The sequence below is a fragment of the Gadus chalcogrammus genome, chromosome 8 (genome assembly GCF_026213295.1).
Source record: "Gadus chalcogrammus isolate NIFS_2021 chromosome 8, NIFS_Gcha_1.0, whole genome shotgun sequence".
Lineage (NCBI taxonomy): Eukaryota > Metazoa > Chordata > Actinopteri > Gadiformes > Gadidae > Gadus > Gadus chalcogrammus.
Window position 1 is genome coordinate 26156826 of NC_079419.1, and position 24018 is coordinate 26180843.

Here is a 24018-nt window from a genome sequence, read left to right on the forward strand (position 1 = left end):
AGCTGTAGCGGCCTCACACAAAACCTAACATTATCAAACTTCTTCAGGAAAATGTTTAGTTTTCTTTGCATGAAAAATTATAATTTAAATCCACAAACACCCTATATGTAATCCAGGGCATATAAAGACTGGGACCAGAAAATAATTACTTTCTCTCCATTGAAACCCATTCATATCTTTCTATCTCATCGGTCCCGCTGGCTCTACCGGAAAAGGCTTGACTTCGCCACTATAGATTTTACTTTTCCAGTTGTTATTTTTCAAAATAAGAGCTATTTTTCAACAGCCATATTTATTTGTCTTTGGGCAAAGTTAATTCCATTTAAATATGAACAATATTCCTCTAAGGAATTATGTATATACTTTTGTTACTATTTTTAGAAAGTGACACATACAACTATAGATGCATATAAATTTCATTTAATCAATAGATCACGACAGGCTGTGGTATGTGCTCATTATACCACTGTTAAGGGGCGTTGTCCCTTAACAGTGTATCGATTGTGATCTATTGCAGTGATCTATTGCTTTTATCCAACGGTTACTATTATGGCGAAACGAAAGTCATAGACACAGTACATTTAAAAAGAAACCAAGAAAGTCAAAGTAGCCGTTTTATTAAAGAATACAAAAAAGTAGTCCCTCCTGGCTGCCTTCAAAATGCACGACGGTCGCTATGCAACACACTTTAGCGTCCCTCCGAGAGAAGGCTCGGCTAGAGCGGTTCGCCAGCAATTTATCCTATGGAGCAGTTCACTCTCCGTGTGCCTAAGCTTTCGTTTGTATCTCCATCGCCTTGCTCACTCCCGGTCGGAGTAACAACATTTACACCCTCTCCATCATCCAACATATGTTTTACTTTGTAACTGTTTCTACTTCCAGGCGCGGAGTGATATGCAAACTTTCACAGAATGATCGGGCGTCATAGCAGTTATGTATATGCTCATTATACAACAGTTATGAACCAATGAGATCGCTGGATTTAGGCCCCGTTGTATAATTAAGCAATAGATCACGCCAGGCTGTGGTATGTGCTCATTATACCACTTATACAACGGTTACTGTTATGGCGAAACGAAAGTCATAGACACACTACATTTAAAAAGAAACCAAGAAAGTCAAAGTAGCCGTTTTCTTACAGAATACAAAAAAGTAGTCCCTCCTGGCTGCCGCTATGCATCGACGGTCGCTATGCAACACACTTTAGCGTCCCTCCGAGAGAAGGCTCCGATAGAACGGTTCGCCGGCAATTTATCCAATGGAGCAGTTCACTCGCCGTGTGCCTAAGCTTTCGTTAGTCTCTCCATCGCCTTGCTCACTCCCGGAGTAACAACATTTACACCCCCTCCATCATCCAACATATGTTTTACTTTGTAACTGTTTCTACTTCCAGGCGCGGAGTGATATGCAAACTTTAACAAAATGATCGTGCGTCATAGCAGTTATGTATACGCTCATTATACAACAGTTGGGAACCCATCAGATCGCTGGATTTAGGCCCCCCGTTGTATAATATTTTTTAATCAACCGCGGAACTAACCAGTCAGGCTGAGCCGAGCCGTTTCCGACATGTGGACGGTTTCCTAGCGGCAAAAGCCAAATGTACACTTCCCGTGTGTCACTTCCTGTGTGTCACTGCGTCTGTGGTCCGGGCTGCAGAGATGCTGAATGAAGAAAGACAAGTAACGGCTGGAGTTTGAGACAAAAGGAGGGGGCTGTATAATAATATCTAGTTAGTAAACATTCTCCAAACAAAGAAGATTAAAGGGATCTACAAGATGAAGCTTCTGAAGCCGAGCTGGGTCAGCCACAACGGTGAGGGTTTGAATCCCTTGTTCACAAGTTGGGCTTTTGTTGACGGCCACCTGACGGTCGCCTGCTTTACACTAACATTAATTTTGTGTTTTTTATTCATAGGGTAGAAAATGTTAAGTTTTAAGCTTGAAATTCCCATGCAATGTATGTTAATTTGTGGACCGATAGCATGGTCTGTACAGCTGGCCTTGGCTCTTCTCTGTTCCTCTGGCGTGAAGTTGCCTGCTGAATGACCCTTTTATTATGGAGCCCTTCAGCTAATTCATATATTTTGATCCCGCAATTTACTTTCAATGCATGCATGTATTGAATCAGCTGTATAGACGATATATTTAAACTATTTGCGACGTAATTCAGATCAGTACTTGTTGTGACTATTGGTTACGTTAGGGTTAGGGTTAAAGACTTCACAGCCTTAAAGTGAGCAGCCTGACAGACTGCACCATGCACCTAACTTTACAATTATATTGATCATACTTATCTCGCATTATAATATTTTCTGGTAATAAAAGTTGTGCTTTGTGTTGTGAAGGAAAACCAATATTTTCCGTCGACATACATCCGGATGGAACAAAGTTTGCGACCGGTGGACAAGGTACGCACACGAACACTCGCACACACACGTCTTGTGCGTTTACTTTTATACATGCGGATTTGAGTCGTAAGTATGTGTAACGGTGGTCATTCAGTGAAGAACTGCTGGACAACGACGTGCTTTTTTTCTTCTTTATTTTTAAAGAAGGCCTGGAAACGGAAGACAACCGACAAAATGTCTTCATAAAGCGTGGTGGTGTTGATCTTTACGAGCTCTCTGTCTCATGGCAACACTGCTCTCTCTTATTATATCAAAATAATATTTTTTTACCTAAAGAACAATTATTTCTTAAACATTACAAAACATACATACAGCAATCATATAAAATAATAAACAGCATTAATATAAAGCGAAATACAAAATTGTTATTTATATATTACACTTACCTGGGAACAGAATACAACAGACAGTTTGTCTTCATAAAGCGTGGTGGTGTTGATCTTTACAGGCTCTGCATGTATGAAAACAAAACAAAATGCATTTACCTTCCAATGTAGTAACATTACTGTGATAGCATAACGAACTTTTAAGCTAGTTAGCATGCACATGGTCTGATGAAAATAATAATAAACGTTTCATTAGCTAATAAAATTAGTCCAAAATCATCACGTTGCATGCTAAAACAAATAATACGAACACTGCATTAAAATATACCACCTAATGTGGCAACCCCGATCGTCGGCGGCTGAGTTTTCTAAAGGAGACGCTCAAACAAGGGTTGCGATTTTTATTTGTGTGCCTCACATGGGAACAAAGGTAAAACAAAAGTCAATAATAGTTCTTCCTCATGGGGTAAAAATGGGCCGCCTCCGGGTCTGGTCCGGCTGCGTGGACGGCGTCTCATCGCTCCTGTTTTCTCCCACTCAGTCCTGGGGGGAAGCGTATTGGCGTTGGTACGGGTGGGTGTGTTCTCCCCCTACCGCGTCTCTCCAACTCGGCTGTCTCCAACTCGGCTCCCTCCCGGCACAAGGCACATGGCTGAGAGAGCCCCGAATGAGTGGAGAAGCAGGCTATTTAAGCTCCTTCTCCACCGGTTCCTCAGGTGCTCTTCATTTTCTTAATTGGCAATGGCCGGGTTGCCACACTAAATGATCTCTTTCTCCTTAAAGGTCCCATGACATGAAAATCTCACTTTGGGAGGTTTTCTAACATAAATATGAGTTCCCCTAGCCTGCCTATGGTCCCCCAGTGGCTAAAACTTGCGTTTGGTGTAAAACTAGCACTAGCAGTTCTGCTCGCCTTCGAAAAAACGGAGGCTCAAGCGCGCTGATTTGGAATGTCTGTGCTCATGACGTCATCAGGAATCTCAGCTCCTCCCCTTACTCTGCCTGGCCCGCCCAGAGACGTTGGCCCGCAAATGAGACTCGACCGTGCGAGCGCCACATGTGTGTGTGTGTGTGAATGCACACACTGTAACGCAAGTGTTTCTTGTCGGTTCTTTGACGTGTCTTGTATTTCCACAACGAGACTGTCATGGGGGTTATCTGAGCCATGGTTGAGAAGGAATTGGGGGAAAGGAACTTTGGTTTGACTCGCTGAAGTACATGAACTGCGACATGCCGCCGGTTGCCGCGAGGCACCATCGCCCGGCAGCGGGCAGCCGGCAGCAGGCAGCGCGCGGTTCAGTCGACTTCAGGTTGATGTGAAAGTGGAAGAACCAGAGACGTCGCAGAACCCGACAAAGTCGTTTGTGATTCATAATATCGTCTGGAGGCGCACACAATATGTTATATGATATAGATATCTATGTATTATATGATATTATTTAGATATAGAGCTCCAGGACTGTAATGCAAGTATTGTACACTTCCTTGTTATTTGGATAACCGTTCTGCTGTTGGTGTGATGGCGCATACACGTCGGACTCTCGTCTCTGGCATTTCTACAACGAGACTCGTATTGGGGGTTATCTCAGCCAAGGTTGAGAATGAATTGGGGGGAAGGAACTTTGGCTTTGACTCCCTCAAGACCATGAACCACGACAAGGAGGAGAAAGGGAATCTTTGCCGGGCAGCGCTTATGCACCTCCGCCTCCGGCGGTGGTCCCTCAGCGGGGCTCAAGCGGGAGACATTCGCCGCCAACAATCCCTTTCTCCTCCATGTCGTGGTTCATGTTCTTGAGGGAGTCAAAGCCAAAGTTCCTTCCCCCCAATTCATTCATTTGTGTTATGCGCCATCACACCAACAGCAGAACGGTTATCCGAATAACAAGGAAGTGTAGAACACTTGCGTTACAGTCCTGGAGCTCTATATCTAAATAATATCATATAATACATAGATATCTACATCATATAACATATCGTGTGCGCCTCCAGACGATATTATGAATCACAAACGACTGTCGGGTTCTGCGACGTCTCTGGTTCTTCCACTTTCACATCAACCTGAAGTCGACTGAACCGCGCGCTGCCGGCTGCCCGCTGCCGGGCGATGGTGCCTCGCGGCAACCGGCGGCATGTCGCAGTTCATGTACTTCAGCGAGTCAAACTAAAGTTCCTTATCCCCAATTCCTTCTCAACCATGGCTCAGATAACCCCCACGACAGTCTCGTTGTGGAAATACAAGACACGTCAAAGAACCGACAAGAAACACTTGCGTTACAGTGTGTGCATTCACACACACACACACATGTGGCGCTCGCACGGTCGAGTCTCATTTGCGGGCCAACGTCTCTGGGCGGGCCAGGCAGAGTAAGGGGAGGAGCTGAGATTCCTGATGACGTCATGAGCACAGACATTCCAAATCAGCGCGCTTGAGCCTCCGTTTTTTCGAAGGCGAGCAGAACTGCTAGTGCTAGTTTTACACCAAACGCAAGTTTTAGCCACTGGGGGACCATAGGCAGGCTAGGGGAACTCATATTTATGTTAGAAAACCTCCCAAAGTGAGATTTTCATGTCATGGGACCTTTAAGGAGGAACCAGGAACATCGGAGAACCCAACGCGGTCGTTTGAGATTCATAATATCGGCTCACACAGCTTTTGGCTGTGATAATACATATTATATGATATAGATATCTGTGTAGGCTATATGATAATATTTAGATAAGCACTTTTTTTTTAAGCACTTTGAGATTCTTGAATATAAAGTGCATTATAAATAAAATGTATTATTATTATTAGATATAGAGCTCCACGACTCCCGTGTGTTCTAAAATATTTACAGAACACGGCTAAAGGGTGTGCGCCTCGCCATTGCGATACATCCACTGTAAACAGAGCGCATGGTGGCTGCAAGCTGCTCAGGGCCACACCCCCACCCTCCTCCTTGACACGCCCACCGAAACAGCGCATTTGGGGGAAGCTCAATGTGCGACTGGCTCGGAGTGGCTGTAACTCTGCACCACGGCTGAATTTAGGGAACGTCTTTGAATACTGTGTTAGTTGCCCACTAATACCTATATTAAAGAATACATAAAATAGCATGTCATGGGACCTTTAAACAAAATACAATGCAGGGAGAACTGTTACTATGCACATACCTCTGTCTCATGTGAACACTGCTCTAAAGAGAAATGTCTGTTGCAACACGCAACAGACAAAAGACACCAGACCTGTAGTACACCACAAGTCCACAAGAGGCTCCATTAGAAATAATACAATCTAATGCCAGATTTCCAGCGGGGACGTACGCGCCGCGGAACGGCTGCGAACTCTGCCCTGAGTCCATTTCCACCAGGCGCGTAACGGCAGCGTAGTGCTGCCTTGCGAGCCAGCCGTATTCACGCAAGATCACGCGATTATCCTAAACCTAATGTACTCACCTTCCACTCCCAAAACTACTGCAATTAAATGACAGGCTTTGTCCTTTCTGACATTGGCCTTATAAAAGGATGATTTATTTCATAAATTATTTTATGTTGCTCCAATTCAACAATCAGTCTCTCGTCGTCCATGTTGCCGACCATCTGAGACCCTTTGATTGATTGACTGCTGACCTGGTTCCACCGGTCATGACGTAATGTTGATGTGAAGTTGTGATAGGCTACATGAGCTGAGTATTGTGTTTTATTTTGAAAATTGACCGGATGCTCTATTGCTTTTACTTTTTCACTTCCTGCCCGGCTCGATCTGCTCTGTTGAAATTTACGCGGTTCAGCAACGGCTTGCGTCAGAAATAGAAGTGCTATGGAATGATAGCGCTGCGGAGCGGCGCGCCGCTCCTGGGACGCTGCTGAGACGTTCCGCAGCGCGCCTGGTGGAAATGGTTTCATTGATTAGAGTGGCAGTGATCAGCAGCGGCGCAGCCGTTCCCGGTGGAAATCAGGCGTTGGGCTGCTTAAAGGGAAACTTCACCCATTTCACATAAGCTTTGTATTTTTAGAACCCCCCGCATACTTTTGAATGGTCTAGCATCATTCCCTTATTTTCTGGAGAGACTGGGGAGATCCATTAGGAGTCCGAGGTAGGAAACCCAAACGCCGCCATGTTTGGGTGCATGATAGAGTTTAGATCGGGTTAGATTAAATAATCTCGGATATAAATAATAATAATATAGTCCGCCAAGACGTTGAGGTTGCTTAGCAACCAGAGACGCTGTCCATGCAAGTGAATGGAGCGTTCCCTCTTCGTCATAACTATCAAACCAAACATCCTTCAAATTCAACGAGCGAACATTATGAAATTAAAATGCACATTTCTCGCTAAAAATGTTTACATAACTGTTACTATTTCCACCCAGAATAAGGAAAGATGTCGGCCGTATGCTTCTGTGCAAGCGTCACTACTCTAGTGACGTCGGTTCAAGCTCCACGCTGATTTGTTCCATTAGTAGATGGAACAAGGAGGTGTCCGATAGGCGGAGATGATCAGCGGGAGTGGCCGCCAGCGAAGCTGTGCATGGTGGGAGTTGTTGTCTTCAATCCACAAGCGCCAAAAAGTCACTTTCTGCCTTTTCTCGGTCAAGACGGCACCAAATTAGAATTTTATTTTATTATTCGACTACATATAGGACCCAATTTCAATACATATTCATGTCTGCACCGGTGAAATGCTCCTTTAACTCTGGCGAAACTGGCACATGTCAAAACTATTTCTAACTCCGTTACACCCGCCTCCCTGAATTTTGCCATATATAAGCAGCAACTGCACAGCACAAACTTAGGCACACAAGTACACTACATCCCAAAACTCAATATAGGGTCACCCAATGACAGGATAGCCAACCTCAAAAGTATCCCATAAGGATGAAGCAGATGAAGAAAAAGAAACGTATGTCTCCAACCAACTACTGGCGGTGGGATGCCTGGGATACGCCCCACAAGACCAGGGGTCTCATTTATAACCGTTGCGTACGCACAAAACAGGGCTGAAATTGGCGTACGTGACTTTCCACGGCAAGGTTGTGATCTATAAAAAATCAACTTGACGGGAGAATCTGCGCAGCCCTAAGCCAACTCTGACCCATGCGTACGCATGGTTTGGAGGAAAAGGAGAATTGGCGACACAGATGGTGTAGTGGTGAACTGAAGTCAGACAGAAAAATTGTAGAGTGAGAAGAACGATTATGTTTTATCATCGCCCTTCATAAATTTAATTTCAACCCGTATCATGCGTTAAATCTATGTATTCAGAATAATTTAAGTCAACTGCGTTATTTCTCATTTATAACTCCAAGAACATCTCCTTAGAATATAAATAAAAAGAAATTCTCTATAATTAATCCCGTCACGCCACAGGCTACTGTCCACTGACGGAGCGACTGCATGGAATAAAGCATCTGTCCAACATGTCTCAATAACATAATATTTTTATGTGACACTGTAAACACATAATCAAATGTCAATTAAATCTCAAGTGTGGAAAACCAAGCCACACTCATCACAATCGTTGTCCGTTACTCTTGATGCATTAAAAAGGGGTTATGTTCAAGAACATTTTACGTGGGTGATTACAAACTGATTATCCAAGGTGTTCTCGGTCTTATTACCGTAACCCTATAAATACAGAGGTGAGCGCCGTGGTAATGCTGCACCATATGGCACTTCTGGCGGACCATGCAAATGGCAGGTTTCGGGGGGGGGGGGGGGGGGGGTCTTTAGGGACCATAACGATTTATTGGTACATAAAAATATGTACCTTTATGTCAGACTAGGGCTGCTCGATTATGGGAAAAATCATAATCACGATTATTTTGGTCAATATTGATATCACGATTATTCAAATGATTATTTTTGAGTTTGAAAACATGCATTTATTGACACAATCAATTATGACATCGAAACACCTGTAAGTATCCAAAATAAAACCTTTTTCCTGTGTAAGTGTACTGTCTGCCACAACATTCTGAATCTAACATTTGATTTTTATAAAACATTTCATGAATACAATATATTCAGCCAAATGCACTGACGAATGACTCGACTGAAATAATACATACCCTATTTAATGTCTAGAGAACAACGGTCCCATCATTTCTCCATAGCAAAGTTAAAAGTCACAAAGCCATAACAAACACATGGCTAATAAAAATCATATTGTTGTTAAACAGAAATACATATACAAGATGTACTTGGCAGTTCTGCCTTAAAGAACTCTTAGTTAAAGTCTGCTATAGGAGCTTGTTATCGTTCATCAAACTGTAACGTTACTGAAACTTTAATATTCCACACGGTAGGTCTACTCCAACATGTCTGTCAACAGTCGATGCTGCTGATTGGCGGTTCACTGGCATGTCCCGCCTCCTGCCAACGGCATACTTCCTGATGCAGCACGCCTGTTAGATTGTACTCCCTCTCGCCGCGTTGAATGCTTTTGCATGCGCGTCTCTTTCATAAACTTTCATAAACTCTCTAGGCCTACTGTAAAACGGAAAATGTCAAATTAATCGTTTCAACTCGATTATACGAGTTTGGAGATCGTTTGACCCCAAAATCGATATCGCGATCGAAATTCGATTAATTGCACAGCCCTATGTCAGACCACTTCTTTTTTAATTCTGGGACTGTGCGCTCCGTGCTACTGACAGAGTTCAATGCTGCAGCAACATGTTGCCACTCACTCTTCTTTTTGTGGTTGGTGATCCCAATCCCGTGACCGCCGAACAAAACTACTTTTCGGGCCTCCACCTCACCCACAAGTGTCTCCACTTTAACCTCTGTGAAATTTCGCTTTTTTGCTTTTCTCAGTCCTTCTGCCATTGTTTCCGACAAGACATAATACTTGCATCTGAGTCTGTTTTATATGCAGATCGCATTCATGAGGTCATTTGCAATTGACCATTAATGGTGAAAAAGGGGCGTGTACAGGGCGGAACGTGAAGCTGATTCAGCTGCGCACACTTGTAGGCACTCTGTGATTTAGAAAGCAAAGATTGCGTACGGTGTGCGTACGCAGGGTTTTATAAGTCTGAATATTTTTTGGCGCACGCAAAACTTGGCTTTTGGGCGTACGTACACTATTAGTAACGATCCCACGCACAGTTTTATAAATGAGACCCCAGGGCTCCAGACTTATTTTTTTCACAAGGAGCACTGTGGCCCCTAACTGAAAATTTTAGGGGCGCAACCAGAAGTCTTAGGGGCACACACCGTTAATCAACATGCCAACCAAATATTCACATTTCTACTAATTTTCCCTGTATTACTATGGAGTCAGAACAGTCTCATTAATAATGAATGCACGGAGAAGGATTCACAAATGTATTTTGTGATTTATGTATAAATTAATCTCCTCAAAAATACATTTCAATGCACACACAAATGGATATCGGTATGTATAAATGTAAAATTTATCTATACACAAAAATAGGTTTCACAAACACATTTCGGATCCACACACAAATCTACCTTGTTTTAAATAAATGTAATATAAATCCATAAATATATGAATTAAAAAAATATTTGCAATTTTCATCAAAATGTATTTGGATGTTGTTACATTTATATACAAACTGTTAAACTTGAATTTACAAGACGCTTTTCATTAGTGAACTTGTTTGCATTTGTGTGTGAACTGGTCTGTATTTATATGTGGATTTTTGAGACTCTCCTGACGTGGCTGGAATCACAAATGCATTTTTTTCAACAAGGAACTCTCTGTAGCCAAGCAGATGCCTCCCTCGATTTCAGCCAATCACATGACTGCAGTTCCGACCTCTGAGTCCAGCCTCCGAGCCTCCCGGCTGCTTCAAATTCAGGGTCACATTTTATTGTGATTCTCATCTATCCCAACGGTTTCCAGGTTTGCGCATGCATGCGTTCGACAAGTACTGAAGCGACAGTTTCACGGGAGTGCGCCCGCTTGTCAGGACGCTGAGCCTCCTCTCTGCCCGCTCGCCTCTCCATTGAGAATGTATTATCAGGCCTGACAAACGCCTCCCGTGTGAAAAGCCTTTTATGGCACCTGAAGCAGTGTCCTGCACTGGTTCGGGTGACCCGCACAATTTGAATGAAACAAGTCTGGTCGGACGCCTGAACAGCGCGGGTCGGGCGCGGGTTTTGCGATTGCGAGCGAGACTTCAACGGTGCTGGATATGTTAATCAGGAGCGGAGGAGTCAACCAAAAACAGTGGATGATGTGCTTTTTTTGCACAACAATCTAAAGCACCAAGCCAAACACCAGATAGTGTAATTCCCATCTAATGTTTCTAATTTTCCATCGGGTGCGGGTCGGGTGTCAATATCAATTTATAGCTATTCTGGTCGGGCTAAGTATTGCGGGTATGGGCGGGTGCGGGGTTTGTAAAATAAGACCCGTGCAGGACTGACTTGCACTGGCACACTAGCCGAATATCGGAAGAACAAGTCAATAGTTTGCTTGCTCATTGCAAACGCACATAGCAGGTTGTGAAATCTTTCTCCTTCGCACAGACGTTTACGCACGCTCGATAATCTCTAGGACCCTCCCCCTCGACACGTTAGCGTCATTCCCTATCCTTGTTACACTCATTGGCCTGCTAATGATTTCAGATTCATTGACGCGCCCCTTCCACGTTTAACGTGTAAGAGAAAAGGTGCAAATTTACTGGTCGAACATGCGCGACCAGATGGGAAATACGGTCGCACACTCTCAAATTTTGGTCGCAAAATGCGACCATTTGGTCGCAGTCTGGAGCCCTGAAGGCCCATTCACTCTGTGTTCTATTAGCCTACAGAAAGAGATTAACATCCCTACAAAACATACATATCCTGACCTATATGTTATCAGGTGCATATAAAAAAAAAAAAAAAAAACATTTGACCGCATGTCATGAATAACTTTCTGTCCTGACATTTCGCAAATCAATCTGGTCACTGGTTTGACTGGACGACCAAACATAGACTTGAACTGTGTGAGTGTACTAGGAGGTTCGGACTGTGTGGTCGAAGCCATAGCGACGGTACACTGTGTGTCACTAGTGTCGTCAGTCTGTGTCAGTCACAGGACTAGAATCAGAGACTATGGACTGGTCTTCCATCCGATTTTTCAGTCGTCTCCTCTGGTTTGCTTCGAGTGGCAAGCGGGACCGGAACCATTCTCTCAGTGTCAGCGGAATTGGCATGTGAGTTTCCAGTGAACTGTTGCTGTGTGGTCCACTCTAGGGTCCTACCCCCAGGATCCACAGACAAGGAATCACCTCTCCCTCTCTCATGAACTGACGTCCCATTGTCCATTTCTCCACTCACTTCATCAGGCAAGGAAACACTTTCCACTTCTGACACAGCGTCATCATTTGAGTTTAAAGTCTGAACAACAGATGAAGACGAGGCTGGGTCAGAGACCACACTTGCGATGTCCACAGGCAGCAAGATCTAACAGATTATGATGGACAACTTTCTCCTGGCCAGTGAGTGTCACGAATCCTCTATGTACGAGTCTCAATTTCTTTCCATCACTGTGTAGACAGTAGATCTGCGACCTTTCTCTTTTCTCTTTCTTTTCTGTTCGCCAACAGCATACGGTCACCCACATCAATGACGGGCCCTTTCACTCTCTTGTTGTAGAGCTCAGTGTGCCAGCGCTGTTCTTTTGTGACATGTTCCTGTGCTATTACCATAGCTTCCTCCAGGTCTTTAGTGAAAGACACCACATACTTGTCATAACTAGGGCTGCAACAACGAATCAATAAAATCGATAAAAATCGATTACTAAATGCGTTGGCAACGAATTTGGTCATCGATTCGTTGTGTCGCGCGATTAATAAGTTACTCATAGGCGCAGCACTGTTTACAGCCAGCCGCCGACAGGTTGGTTCACGGTTCATGCATGCCCACAGCGAGCTTTAGTGTGAGCGACCACAGCTTGTATTTTGGTCATATCTTAAAACTGGACTGTCGGCCTACATAAAAGTGTTGTACCTTCACTGTCTTTGGGTTAAAAAAACCTCCTTCAACTCAGTATCCGTCTAGTCCAACTGAAAACTCTGTCAGCTGCAGACGTTGTGCAGACGGGCTCGGAGTCGGCACCGCGTGCATCAACAGTCATTCAAAGCAGCGGTAGTAATCACACAACCGGACGGTGTAGAAAGTCCCGTCAGTTAAAAATAGTAATGCAATCCATGTTAAAATCGGCAGGATATAGAGCTAGTTAGCTTAAAAAAAAAAAAACTAACCAATGGTCACAAACAGTGTCAAATGTGATGTGTTCAGTTCGGCTCAGTAATATGATTGATGCGTTCAAATGCAGCAGAAAAAAAAAAAAGATTGAGATTTTGGTGACAACTTGTTATCCCAGTAATATAAAATAGATAGTAAAGATAGAATTATGACCTGTTTAATGTCCTATCTTGAACTATCATCATCTTATCAGCAATTAAGGCAATATTACAAGTTCTATTTCAAGGAGTCTCGAAAATGGTATCAATAGGTTTGACCGGTTAACCATGGACATCCCTTATATACATATAAAAGTATATCATACATTGTATGTTTTTTTTTGTGTTATCCCAGTTATGTTTTTTTAAATCTTTTTATTATTTAATATTACTTTTAATAGTTCCGGGACGTTGGAGCAATAACCTGGTGTTTTTACACTTCAGTCTGCACTGTGAATTTGAAGTAATGTTCAGTTTTTGAATAAAGATGCGGCAATTCCAAAAATAAATATTATTTTTTTCTATCCGATTAATCGAAAAAATAATCGACAGATTAATGGATTATTAAAATAATCGTTTGTTGCAGCCCTACTCATAACTGACCACAGCTGGATCATTCAGAACAGTACGAAACAGCACATCAACTTGAAGACGAGGAACCCTACCAAACATCAGGAAAAAGGGTGCATAGCCGGTTGTCTCGTGAGCTGTGCTATTGTTAGTTAGCTTTTGTGTCTGGTGCCAGTGCTCGGATCATGTTGCCAAGGGTCCTATTGAAACATTCCACACTGCCATTATCCATCGGATGATACGGGGTTGTGTGTGACTTCCTCACACCAGAGACCGTAAGCAGCTCGCTGATAAGATGACTCTCAAAGCTAGCTCCTTGGTCACTGTGGATACGTTCTGGGAAGCCATATACGCAGAAGTATTTATCCCAGAGGACCCTTGCCACCTGTTTGGCCGACTGATCTTTGCAGGGAAACGCTTGAGCCATTCTCGTGAAGTGGTCGGTAACTACGAATACATCGACTGACTTGTTCCTTGAGTCCTCTGCCGACCACAAGTCGATGCAAACCAGCTGGAATGGCCTGGCGGACGTTATACTCTCCAATGATGCCCTGCCGGCAGGTTCAACAGTTTTGCTGACAATGCAACGCTGGCAGTTGCGGACAAAGTCTCTTGCGTCCCTGTCAAGGTTGAGCCAGAAGAACCTCTGTCTGGCCAAACTGAGACTCCTGAACTGGCCCTGATGACCAGCATGGTCATGAACACCTCCCAGAACTTCAGCTTTGAGCGTCTCAGGTACTACGTACTGGTGACGTTTGGACTTAGCAACTTGATCCCTTGAGACTCTGTAGAGTATGCCATTGCTCACGACAAGGTTCTCCCAGTGTTTCAGGTATCTCACAACTGGGACTGATTCTCTTACTCGCTCTCTCCTGGAGGGTCTGCGGCGTCTCTCCAAATAACACAAGACCCGAGAGAGATTTCTGTCCTTGAGCTGTTTGTCTGTGTAAGCAGGGAGTGAGTCCTGACCAGCTGGGATCAACTGTGGCAAATAGTGTTCTTGCTCCAACCTCCCAGTCATCATGTGACTGAAGGACAGCAGACACTGCATCCATCTCCACGGACTGAGTGTGGACATACACAGGTGTGGATAGACTGTGAGTAGGACTCTCTGTTGGACGTGGAGTCTCATCACGACCACTGGACCACCGGAAGGCATCTTGAATGGAGGTACTTGACACATCTTGGACATCAGTAAGGCGATTCTTGTAAGGTTCTTGAGGCAGTCTGTGGCCAACTCTCTCCTTAAAGGACAATTCCGGTATTTTGATCATTGAGCCCCCTTTCTGGTTTGTTTAGGATGAAATAGAGTGGGTGACACCGAAATTTGAACTATTAGTCCTTTCTCGGGTATTTGGCTCATTTTGAATCGCTCCTGCCTGCTTCACAATGGTTGTCTATGTGCATACACATACTTGTCAACCCAGCAACCCTAAACGTTCGTTTTCAAAAATGTGCAAGTAACCGAGTGGTTAGTGGCATTCGTGAAGTTAAAAAAAAAGATATCGGTGCAATATATGGTTTCTGTCGTGTTTTATTGCACATTTATCCCCAGTTGGTTTCAGTTGGAAGACTCATTACTGCACGTTGATATTACTCCGCCGAACCAGAAAGGTGGGCTGTTTACGTTGGTTTGAAGTCATGTACCGTGAGCACCTCGGATTAGGGAAAATTACATAGAAAATCACTGAAAATGGATTATGAAAGGTGGCTTCTGGAGGACGCACTCGATTTTGAGTTTGACGGCAGAGGATATCGTTTTGAACCAGAATTCACCAAAGAGGAGCTACGTGAGAAGCGGTCCGGCTGAAGCGGACCGCGGGAAATTGGTGGTGTGCCAGTGCCTGTGGGAAGTGCAGGCAGATGCCGACGGAAGTCGAAAGTAGGTGCTGCACGGAGTGGGACCTTGTGCAGAAGTTTATATGCGGTTGTGAGGTATCTGAAAAAATAGTTCCAATTAGCAACTAACACGGATGGAAACCATATATTGCGCCGATATTTTTTTTTTAAACTTCACGAATGCCACCAATCACTCGGTTACTTGCACATTTTTGAAAACAAACGTTTAGGGTTGCTGGGTTGACGGGTTTGTGTATGCACACAGACAACCAGTGTGAAGCAGGCAGGAGCGATTCAAAATGAGCCAAATACCCGAGAAAGGACTAATGGTTCAAATTTCGGTGTCACCCACTCTATTTCATCCTAAACAAACCAGAAAGGGGGCTCAATTATCAAAATACCGGAATTGTCCTTTAAAGGGGACCTATTATGCTTTTTAGACTTTTATGACCTATAAACGTTGTTATAATGATTGATAGTCATGTTTAACCATACTAAAGTGTCAAATAATGACATACATGCATTTCAACGTATTCCCTGCTGACAGTCTGGGGTGGCTGTGTAGAGCGCTAAACACTCGGGGCAACGTTTGCGATTCACTTGTTCACATTTCCGGGAAATCATCTACGTAGAGGCACTCCTGCCGCGCCCCCTGGTCAAATCTGCCCGCACGTGCGCTTCAAGGAAGGTAACCAATCACAACAGAGCTGGGTTGGCGCGAGGGGGCGGAGAAAGTCAAAACCGAGGGTTGACAGAGAATGCTGAAAGCGCCCAGATGAGAGGAAGAGTTTCCCGAAAATCTACATCGTTTTTTGTGTGTGGTGAAACATGACTATCAATCATTATAACAACGTTTATAGGTCATAAAAGTCGAAAAGCATAATAGGTCCCCTTTAACAAAAGGCCCACAACTCAGGCCATCAGCGACTACGTTCTGTGGGCCTGGCACATTCTTGATGTCAAAGTTGTAGCTTGCTAACTTGGCCACCCAGCGTTGCTCACAGCAGTCCAGCTTGGGCTTCGTCATGAGTCAACCGATTATTGTCTGTCCAGACAGTGAACTCATGCCCCTTCAACCAATGGCTGAACTTGTCAGAGATTGACCACTTTAAGGCCAAGAATTCCAACCGATGAGCCAGGTAGTTTCTCTGAGACTGAGAAAGGGACTTGCTGGCGAACGCAATGGGTCTTGCTCTAGCCTCCCCCTCTTGGATCTGCGATGGAACAGCACCGATACCATCAAGGGACGCGTCCTTTGACAACATGAAAGGACAGGTGAAGTCGAGGTGAGCCAGAATGACTAAACCAGCGATACTTTCAGCTTCTGAAAAGCCTGCTCCATAACAGGAGTCCAATCAGCAGCACTCAACTTCCTGCCTTGTGACCTTTGTCTAAGCTGAGGTATCTGCTTTCCTTTCCGTTTCTGGCCAGTCATGTTGGGCACAAAGTGCTGATAGTAATTGATCATCCCAAGGAAAGATCTGATCCGTGTCTGTGAGGGAGTCACGCCATCTGCTTCCATCAGGTCAGTACTTGTCATCTTTGCGATGCCCTCAACCTTGCTGGGGTCGGTCGACACACCATTCTCGTCGATAATGTGCCCAAGGAACTTCACAGATTTCCGAATGAAGTAGCACTTCGTGGGGGCCAGCTTTGGATTATGACCACGGAGTCTGCTAAACACAATCTCCAAACGCTCGGGGGGCCGTCTTCTCAACAGGCGCAAAAGCCAGCAAATCATCCAGGTAGCATAACGGGTTAAGATAGTTCTGGTCCCCAAAAATGCTAGTCATCATGCGCATGAAACTCCAAGGACTATTGCAGAGGCCCTGCGGTAGGCGGTTATACTCGTACAAGCCCATGGGAGTGGTGAAGGCAGAGTATTTCCTGTCGTCTTCTTGCAGCGGCATGTTCTAGAAGCCCGAGGTCAGGTCCATAGTACTAAACAAAGAGTTTCCTCCGAGCGCAGCCAAGCAGTCGGCCTGGTGGGGGAGAGGGTGAGCATCTCTCAGGATCCTCTTATTCAACCAGCGAAAGTCTGTACAGATACGGAGATCTCCATTCTTTATCCACTCAAGAACCAAGGGAGATGCATATTCACTGGTTGACTTCCTGATAATCTCCTTCTCTTCCATCTCACTCAGTACTTGGCGCAGCTTCTGATACTGGCTGGGGGGCACACGTCTGTACGGTAGTCGGAATGGCCTTGGATCGGAAAGGTGAATGCAATGTTGCGATGATGAAGCCCTTCGCCTCTCCACAATCCAGATGATGGTGCGAGAAGATGTCCTTGTAGCGCACAATCAGATCAGCCATCTTGCTTTTACACTGTTCAGAAACATCGCAAGAGTTCATGTCAAGCCAACTCAACCCAACTGACTCAAGCTTCTCGTGAGCAGAGTGCATGTCACCCTTAGTTAGAGGGCTCTCAGTGGGCACGGCTGCTAGAGGACAGCTGATTAGTGGGGCTTCAGCAGAGCTGGTCTCATCCATGTCCTCGAGCGCCATACAGGAGAAAACATCAGCTAGTTTGGCGTTGCGTCTCACCAAGACAGGTCTGTCTGAGGTGTTGATCAACTTTAACAGGACCCATCTGTCACCCCACAAAGGCGTTACCACTCGCCACTAGAATCCCTCTCGGAGCTGAACGGCATGACGTTAGCATGACGTTAGCATGACATCACGGTACTGCCAGGAGACACAACGGTAGATTAAGGTAGCTTCCCCCATATCAAATACTCATGACCGGGCTCTAGGCACAAAGCTGAGTTGCATCGTACTGTATCTATCTTGTCAGGCACGTCTTCACCACTCCATCAGTGCAGACCGGCAAGCATAGACAAATACTGCTCAGCCTCTGGATCATAAGCAGGATAGGGGGTAGACACGGCTTTCCAGTATCCATCACAGTTTGTACTGGCGGATGATATACTGGTTAACATTGGTGGCAAGTATCAACTCATCATGCTGCCCTTGGACTACGAGGGTGGGAACCAGGATCTTACAGCCGTACACCTCCATCTCCACATCGATTGATGACTTAGGCCTGACACGACGACCACCACAGCCAACAAGCACAATGTTTGAACTGAACTGGTTGTGTGCTGTGACTACTCCAGCTTCTCTGAGCGTAGTCTCTGCTGCCTCATTAATGCTGAAAGCCATATAGAATGCTGAAAATGCTGATAGACCCACTGTCGAGCATAGCATTTAGTGTCACTGCGTTCCCAACTCACAGGCGTGGGAAAAAAAGGCTGCTTCTACTTCCAACTCTATGCGTATTCTGATTCACATTGATTTCTGAATCATCACATGAGCTTTTGTGGGCCATATACACTGTCTCAGCATCGGAGTCGTTTTCACTTTGGGAGTTTACATTTAGACCCATACTGTCTCCCTCTGAATACAGGCCGTCTAGTTTCCCTTAGGGTGAGGCTCAGTCGAAGACCTGGTGGGACACTCCATCTTCGTATGGCCTTGGGCTATACAGACAAAGCACAGTCTCTCTGACATGCAATGTGTGATGGTGCTGTGTTTACTGTCACCACAGACTCCCACCACGAGGAGCGCGTACATTTCCCATAATTTGCTCTAGCATGCCCATTATGCGATCGAGAATGCTCTCCTCAGACTGCGTGGGTGTTTTGAGCTACAACGTGCGAAGATGGGGGACAAGGAGACTGGCACAGAGCATGCCACTGGGTAGGAACGGTGTTACACACCGGGTTATGAACTGGAATGGGGACAGAGGGGGGGAACTGAGTATGACACTGCTCAGGCATGGGATGACTGTAAGGCACTGGGCTGGGCTGCATGGAGTGAAAGGCAGTGTTCTGGCTCTTTAATGGCACAGTTCTGTTAGCCCTGCCAGAGGCTCTCAGCTCCCTCTGATAATAATCAATCCTCAGCTGCACATCTCGTGAGCTCCAGTCCTGGATAGGCTTACATTTGAAAATACAGGCAAGTTCAGGGTCGGGGCAATGCTTCACAAACATGCGTTTCACCTCCTCAGCTGTGTTCTCCATCTGCCTACCCTGCCTGCGGAGGCCTTCATCAGCAAGATCGGCAGCTCTGTTGATCCTCAACCAGTTGTCTACTGGGTTCTCTTTGGGTCTGGGTATGGTAGCATAAAAGTCAGCTAGTGGGAGATATGATAAAGCATATGTAACGGAGACGATGCGTTGTGGTGTTGTGGTGCCATGTTAACTACACCAGCGGACATTAACTTGGCAACAATGGACTCCCCAATCTGAGTATCTAACTATCCCATAATGTCTGAAAGCTGATGAAGAGCCTGATCATCAGCAAAACCAGGTGTGGATGTGTGAGGACCCTCCCACATGAACTGCCCAACAGGAGTACAACCTGAGTTCTGACCTAACCCTGTATCCCTACTAGGGCTGGGCGATAAAATGATAACGATATGTATCGCGATACAGGGGTTTTTCTAGAAAAAATTCACAAGGGGGAAAACGGAAAAAACGGTGCGGAGCTTTTGAAAATTTGCAAGACAATCCTTGCTTTTCTTCACCCCGCGGCACGACATTTTAAAAACACTGTAAACCAGTGGTTTTCAAACTGTGGGGCGCGCCCCCCCTGGGGGGCGCCAGAGTTCTTCAGGGGGGGCGAGACGTGAGAAAAAAATAAACCCGAAGAAAACCCTGAAAGACGATGATTCAAATCATCAGTCGTACTTCAACTGTAGAAGTAACATAACTAAATCAATTTTCAACCGTTTATCTTCGTGCAAACCATTTAACAAATCTACACACTTGTATCTTCAATAATATCGAAACAGAATTTCGATATAATTTAAAATGTCTTCAGAATCACAGTTTTAGTTTCATACTGCTTTGTTTTCAGCTGTTTTCATTGAAGACGTCAGCCCATTCTGATACACCTACTTCTAGACATCGTAACTCATTCCTTTTTCAACCGTTTACCATCGTTCAAACCATTAAACAAATCTACACACTTGTATCTTCAATACTATCTCAACGGAATTTTGATAGCATTTATACTTTTTTCAGAATCACAGTATAGTTTCAAACCGGCGTCGTTTTCAGTTGGTTATAATAATTGAGGTCACCATAGCAACGCCGGTAAACAAACCCCGCCGAATAGTCGAATCTCTGGACTGAAAAGGCAGATCTGATTCGACTCAGAAAATTCAGAGTCGGGGACCCTGAATGAATCTGTAAACTGGCAGTTTACACAGATTAAGATGTTCAAATGTATTTAAAAAAGGTTAAGCTAAAACATGCTTAGATAAAGTTGTTAAATTTGGTTGTTTAAAAACGCAAAAAGATGTAATGTTTCAAAAATATGTTAAAAAATTTGTTTCAAATGTTTCAAAAATATGTTGCAAATGTTTTAAAATTATGATCGGAGAAGTTTGAAATGTGTAAAATAATTAAAATAGCTTTCAAAACACAGGTATTTAGAAAAAAAAATTGGGGGGGGGGGGGCTCAGCTGAATTTTTTTCTCTGAGGGGGGGCTCACTCTCTCACACTTTGAAAACCCCTGCTGTAAACTAAGTCACCAAACGCTATATTTTCTTTCTTCTCAGACACTCTCAGATTCACTGAACTGATAAATTTGGTTCGGGAGAAGAGATAAAAGCCCGCCTACACTGTAAACTGATTGGTTGACTTACCGATCCAGGCCAATCAGGAGGCGCTGTCACGTTAAAATTGTACCGGGGGCGAAAATTGTACCGGCCTACGTCATCAGTTGTTTACATCTTGACAACCTGTCTGGCAACAGACGACGCGATCGTCTGTTGCCGGGCAGGTTGCAAAAAACATTCGGCTCATGTTTCCAAAAGACGAAATAACATAATACAGATAACGGATCGCTAGATAACACTTGTTTTTACTTTATATTTGTATTGTATTTAATTGTTTAATCGAATAGCAACAGACGACGCGATCGTCTGTTCCCGCGAAACGGGCGATCGGTTGTCAAGATGTAAACAACTGATGACGTAGGCCGGTACAATTTTCGCCCCCGGTACAATTTTAACGTGACAGCGCCTGAGGCTCACGTGCACACTGCCTCATGCACAGTTTCTAGATCCCTCTCTGTTGTGCTGCGCGCTCGCTACACAGATGCGAACGCGGTTAGGAGCACGTCTGTCTCCTGTGCGCGGTCTTGCTCGCTCGCTCTCCATTCCGGGAGATTTTAAGTAATTTAAAATTTTCGACAAGGAGGCGCTGGGTTGAAACAAGGAGGCGCAGCGCCCCTCTTTCCCGGTTTAGATTAACCCCTGGCGATAGATACGTAATCAATATCAATAGCAAATGTGTTCGATAGAACGTTTCGATATTATTTTTATTCCTCGTTGTAAGAAACCGGAGCAAAAAGTCTACTTCTAGCTCCGCTTTGAACCAGAGGTTGCGAAGCAACGTTGGTTGAACTATTCAAGATCGCTGCGCCCAGTGTGACTTGAAGCATGAACGGTTTTCATTGTGCTTGGGCCGCTTTGGTGGTTTAAATGGCCATTTCAATCACTCGTATTACTGCAATACCTTACTGCGTCCGTATCTCTGCCTATGGCCTATAGCCTACCTATTTTGGAGCGCCTGGTACTCTGCCAATGCTACCGCGACAACAGCTTCGACCGAGCGAAATAATAAGCTTGAGGTGTGGGCATGGCGTCAGATCCGAGATCCGAGTTAGTTCGCAGAGAATACTAAAACGCACCAGCAACGTATGGAGTGACACGCTAATAGCCAATCATGTAACAGTATCAAGTTTGGTTGCGCCATCTCATTGTCTCGTGTTCACAGAAACAGCGTGCTGTGGGCTGTGAAAGATTAGTAACGCAACGAGCGAGGAAATAGTCGATAAAAATGGAAATGTCAGCTCGCCAGTATGGCAGTTCTTTGGATTTTACAAGTCAGACCGTAGTCAGACTAATGTTGTCTGTAAATTATGCAAGACCATAGTCCCCACCAAGACTGGGAGTACAACAAACTTATTTTACCACCTTCTCACCCTTTGGAGCACAGCCGTATCAAAAAAAACGGCCAACATCTGCAAATGCAACGCCGCAAAAGCAGCAGCTGACCACCATGGAGAGGTACTCGGCATCAGTGCCTTATGACAAAGCATCCAAACGCTACAAAGACATAACCCAGGCAGTGGCATATCACATAGATATGGATAAGGATAAGGATATGCTTCCGCTCTACCGTTGAGAAGCCCAGTGTTTCAGTTCAACTGGTGACCAGCCGAATGCGTCGCTTGTTGTCGTGGCTACGCCAGCTGTTGGAAATCGGGACCAGACACGTAGCTGTCCTTGTGAATGCCTCTTTGATTTGTTTTTCAATAAAATGAATAGTTCAGATGTTACAGATGTAAATGTTAAGTCTACCTCAGTTTTACTTGAATTTCTTCTATGTTTACTAAACACTGCATATGTTTAAAAAAAGAAATGTTATTCACCAGAGGGTGAACTTTTTTGCACTAAACTTGCAGTAAAAAATATGTAGTAGATAGTTCTTCTCGGGTCGTTGTAACTTGTTTTTGTAACACTTAATTTTTGTTAAGCACTTTATTATTTAATTTAGACTTGATTATTATTAATATTCTCCGCCCCCTCGCCCCCCTCCTGCCAACCCAACTCCGTTGTGATTGGTTAACTTCCTTGAAGCACGCGCGCGGGCAGATTTGACCAGGCATATGGGGGCGCGGCAGGAGTGCCTCTACGTAACAGGGCTCCAGAGTGCGCCTAATTTGGGCGCACATGCGCCTAGAATTCGGGGTAGTGCGACCAAATATTTTATTTGGGCGCACCGGTGCGACTGAAAATGTATCTGGTATAATTATTATTATTTTTTTTTCTACAGAGCAGTCTATTCATAATATTGTAATAACCACGGAAGAGGCAGTGAATGAAGTATTGATTAGGCAGTGAATGAAGTATTGATTAGGTCTTGCGTGTTCCAACGGAACACGCAAGACCGGTAACAATAGAAACGCCGGGAAACAAACCCACGAAGCCCAATCCAGGGGCCTGTACTACGAAGCTCGATTAGAGGGTTAGCGAGGTATGTTGAGCTGAAAGCCTGGGTTAGCTGTACCATGAAAGTCGATCTCTTTAAGCGTCGCTGTATCACCATGGTGACTTACGCTCGCAACCAAACCTGGTCGGGAGCAGCTTTTCAGCGAGTCTACCCGGAGATCGGCTACTTATATCGGCGTGCGCAGCTTCCTAGCCCCTCCTCCGATAATGGCGTCACCATTTGTGGGTGTTCCCATGGACCTCGACGCACTTATCGTACAGGCGTCTCTCCGGAGACAGAGGGTTTTTCGGGACAGAACCGATCCCTTGGCATTGTCTGACGATATTCTTTATGAGAGATACAGATTCGGCTTTTATTTAAGGCATTTATTTAATGGTCAAGATATTATTAATCAATGGCGTAAATATCGACGGTGCAACCGGTGCAGCTGCCCGGGTTGCCCCCCCCCCCCCCCCCCCTCAACAACTCAAAACTTGGGTGCACCATAAATACGTGCTGGTGCACCCAAATTAAAAAATTTGGCGCACCAGTGCACCCAAGGAAAAAGTTAGTCTGGAGCCCTGACGTAGATGATTTCCCGTAAATGTGAACAAGTGAATCGCAAACGTTGCCCCGAGTGTTTAGCGCTCTGCACAGCCACCCCAGACTGTCAGCAGGG

At 44.8% G+C, this 24018-nt stretch overlaps 1 protein-coding gene across 1 annotated transcript in view; it reads left to right on the forward strand.

Annotated features, from left to right (window-relative positions):
- The first annotated feature begins 1552 nt into the window (after positions 1 to 1552).
- The window catches only part of LOC130387047 (protein HIRA), a 28460-nt gene continuing 5994 nt past the window's right edge, over positions 1553 to 24018 (forward strand). Inside the window, exons 1-2 of the mRNA XM_056595985.1 lie at positions 1553 to 1815; positions 2348 to 2410. Coding sequence (XP_056451960.1) covers positions 1779 to 1815; positions 2348 to 2410 — 100 coding nt within the window. The 5' untranslated portion in view covers positions 1553 to 1778. The remainder of the gene's footprint in view (positions 1816 to 2347; positions 2411 to 24018) is intronic.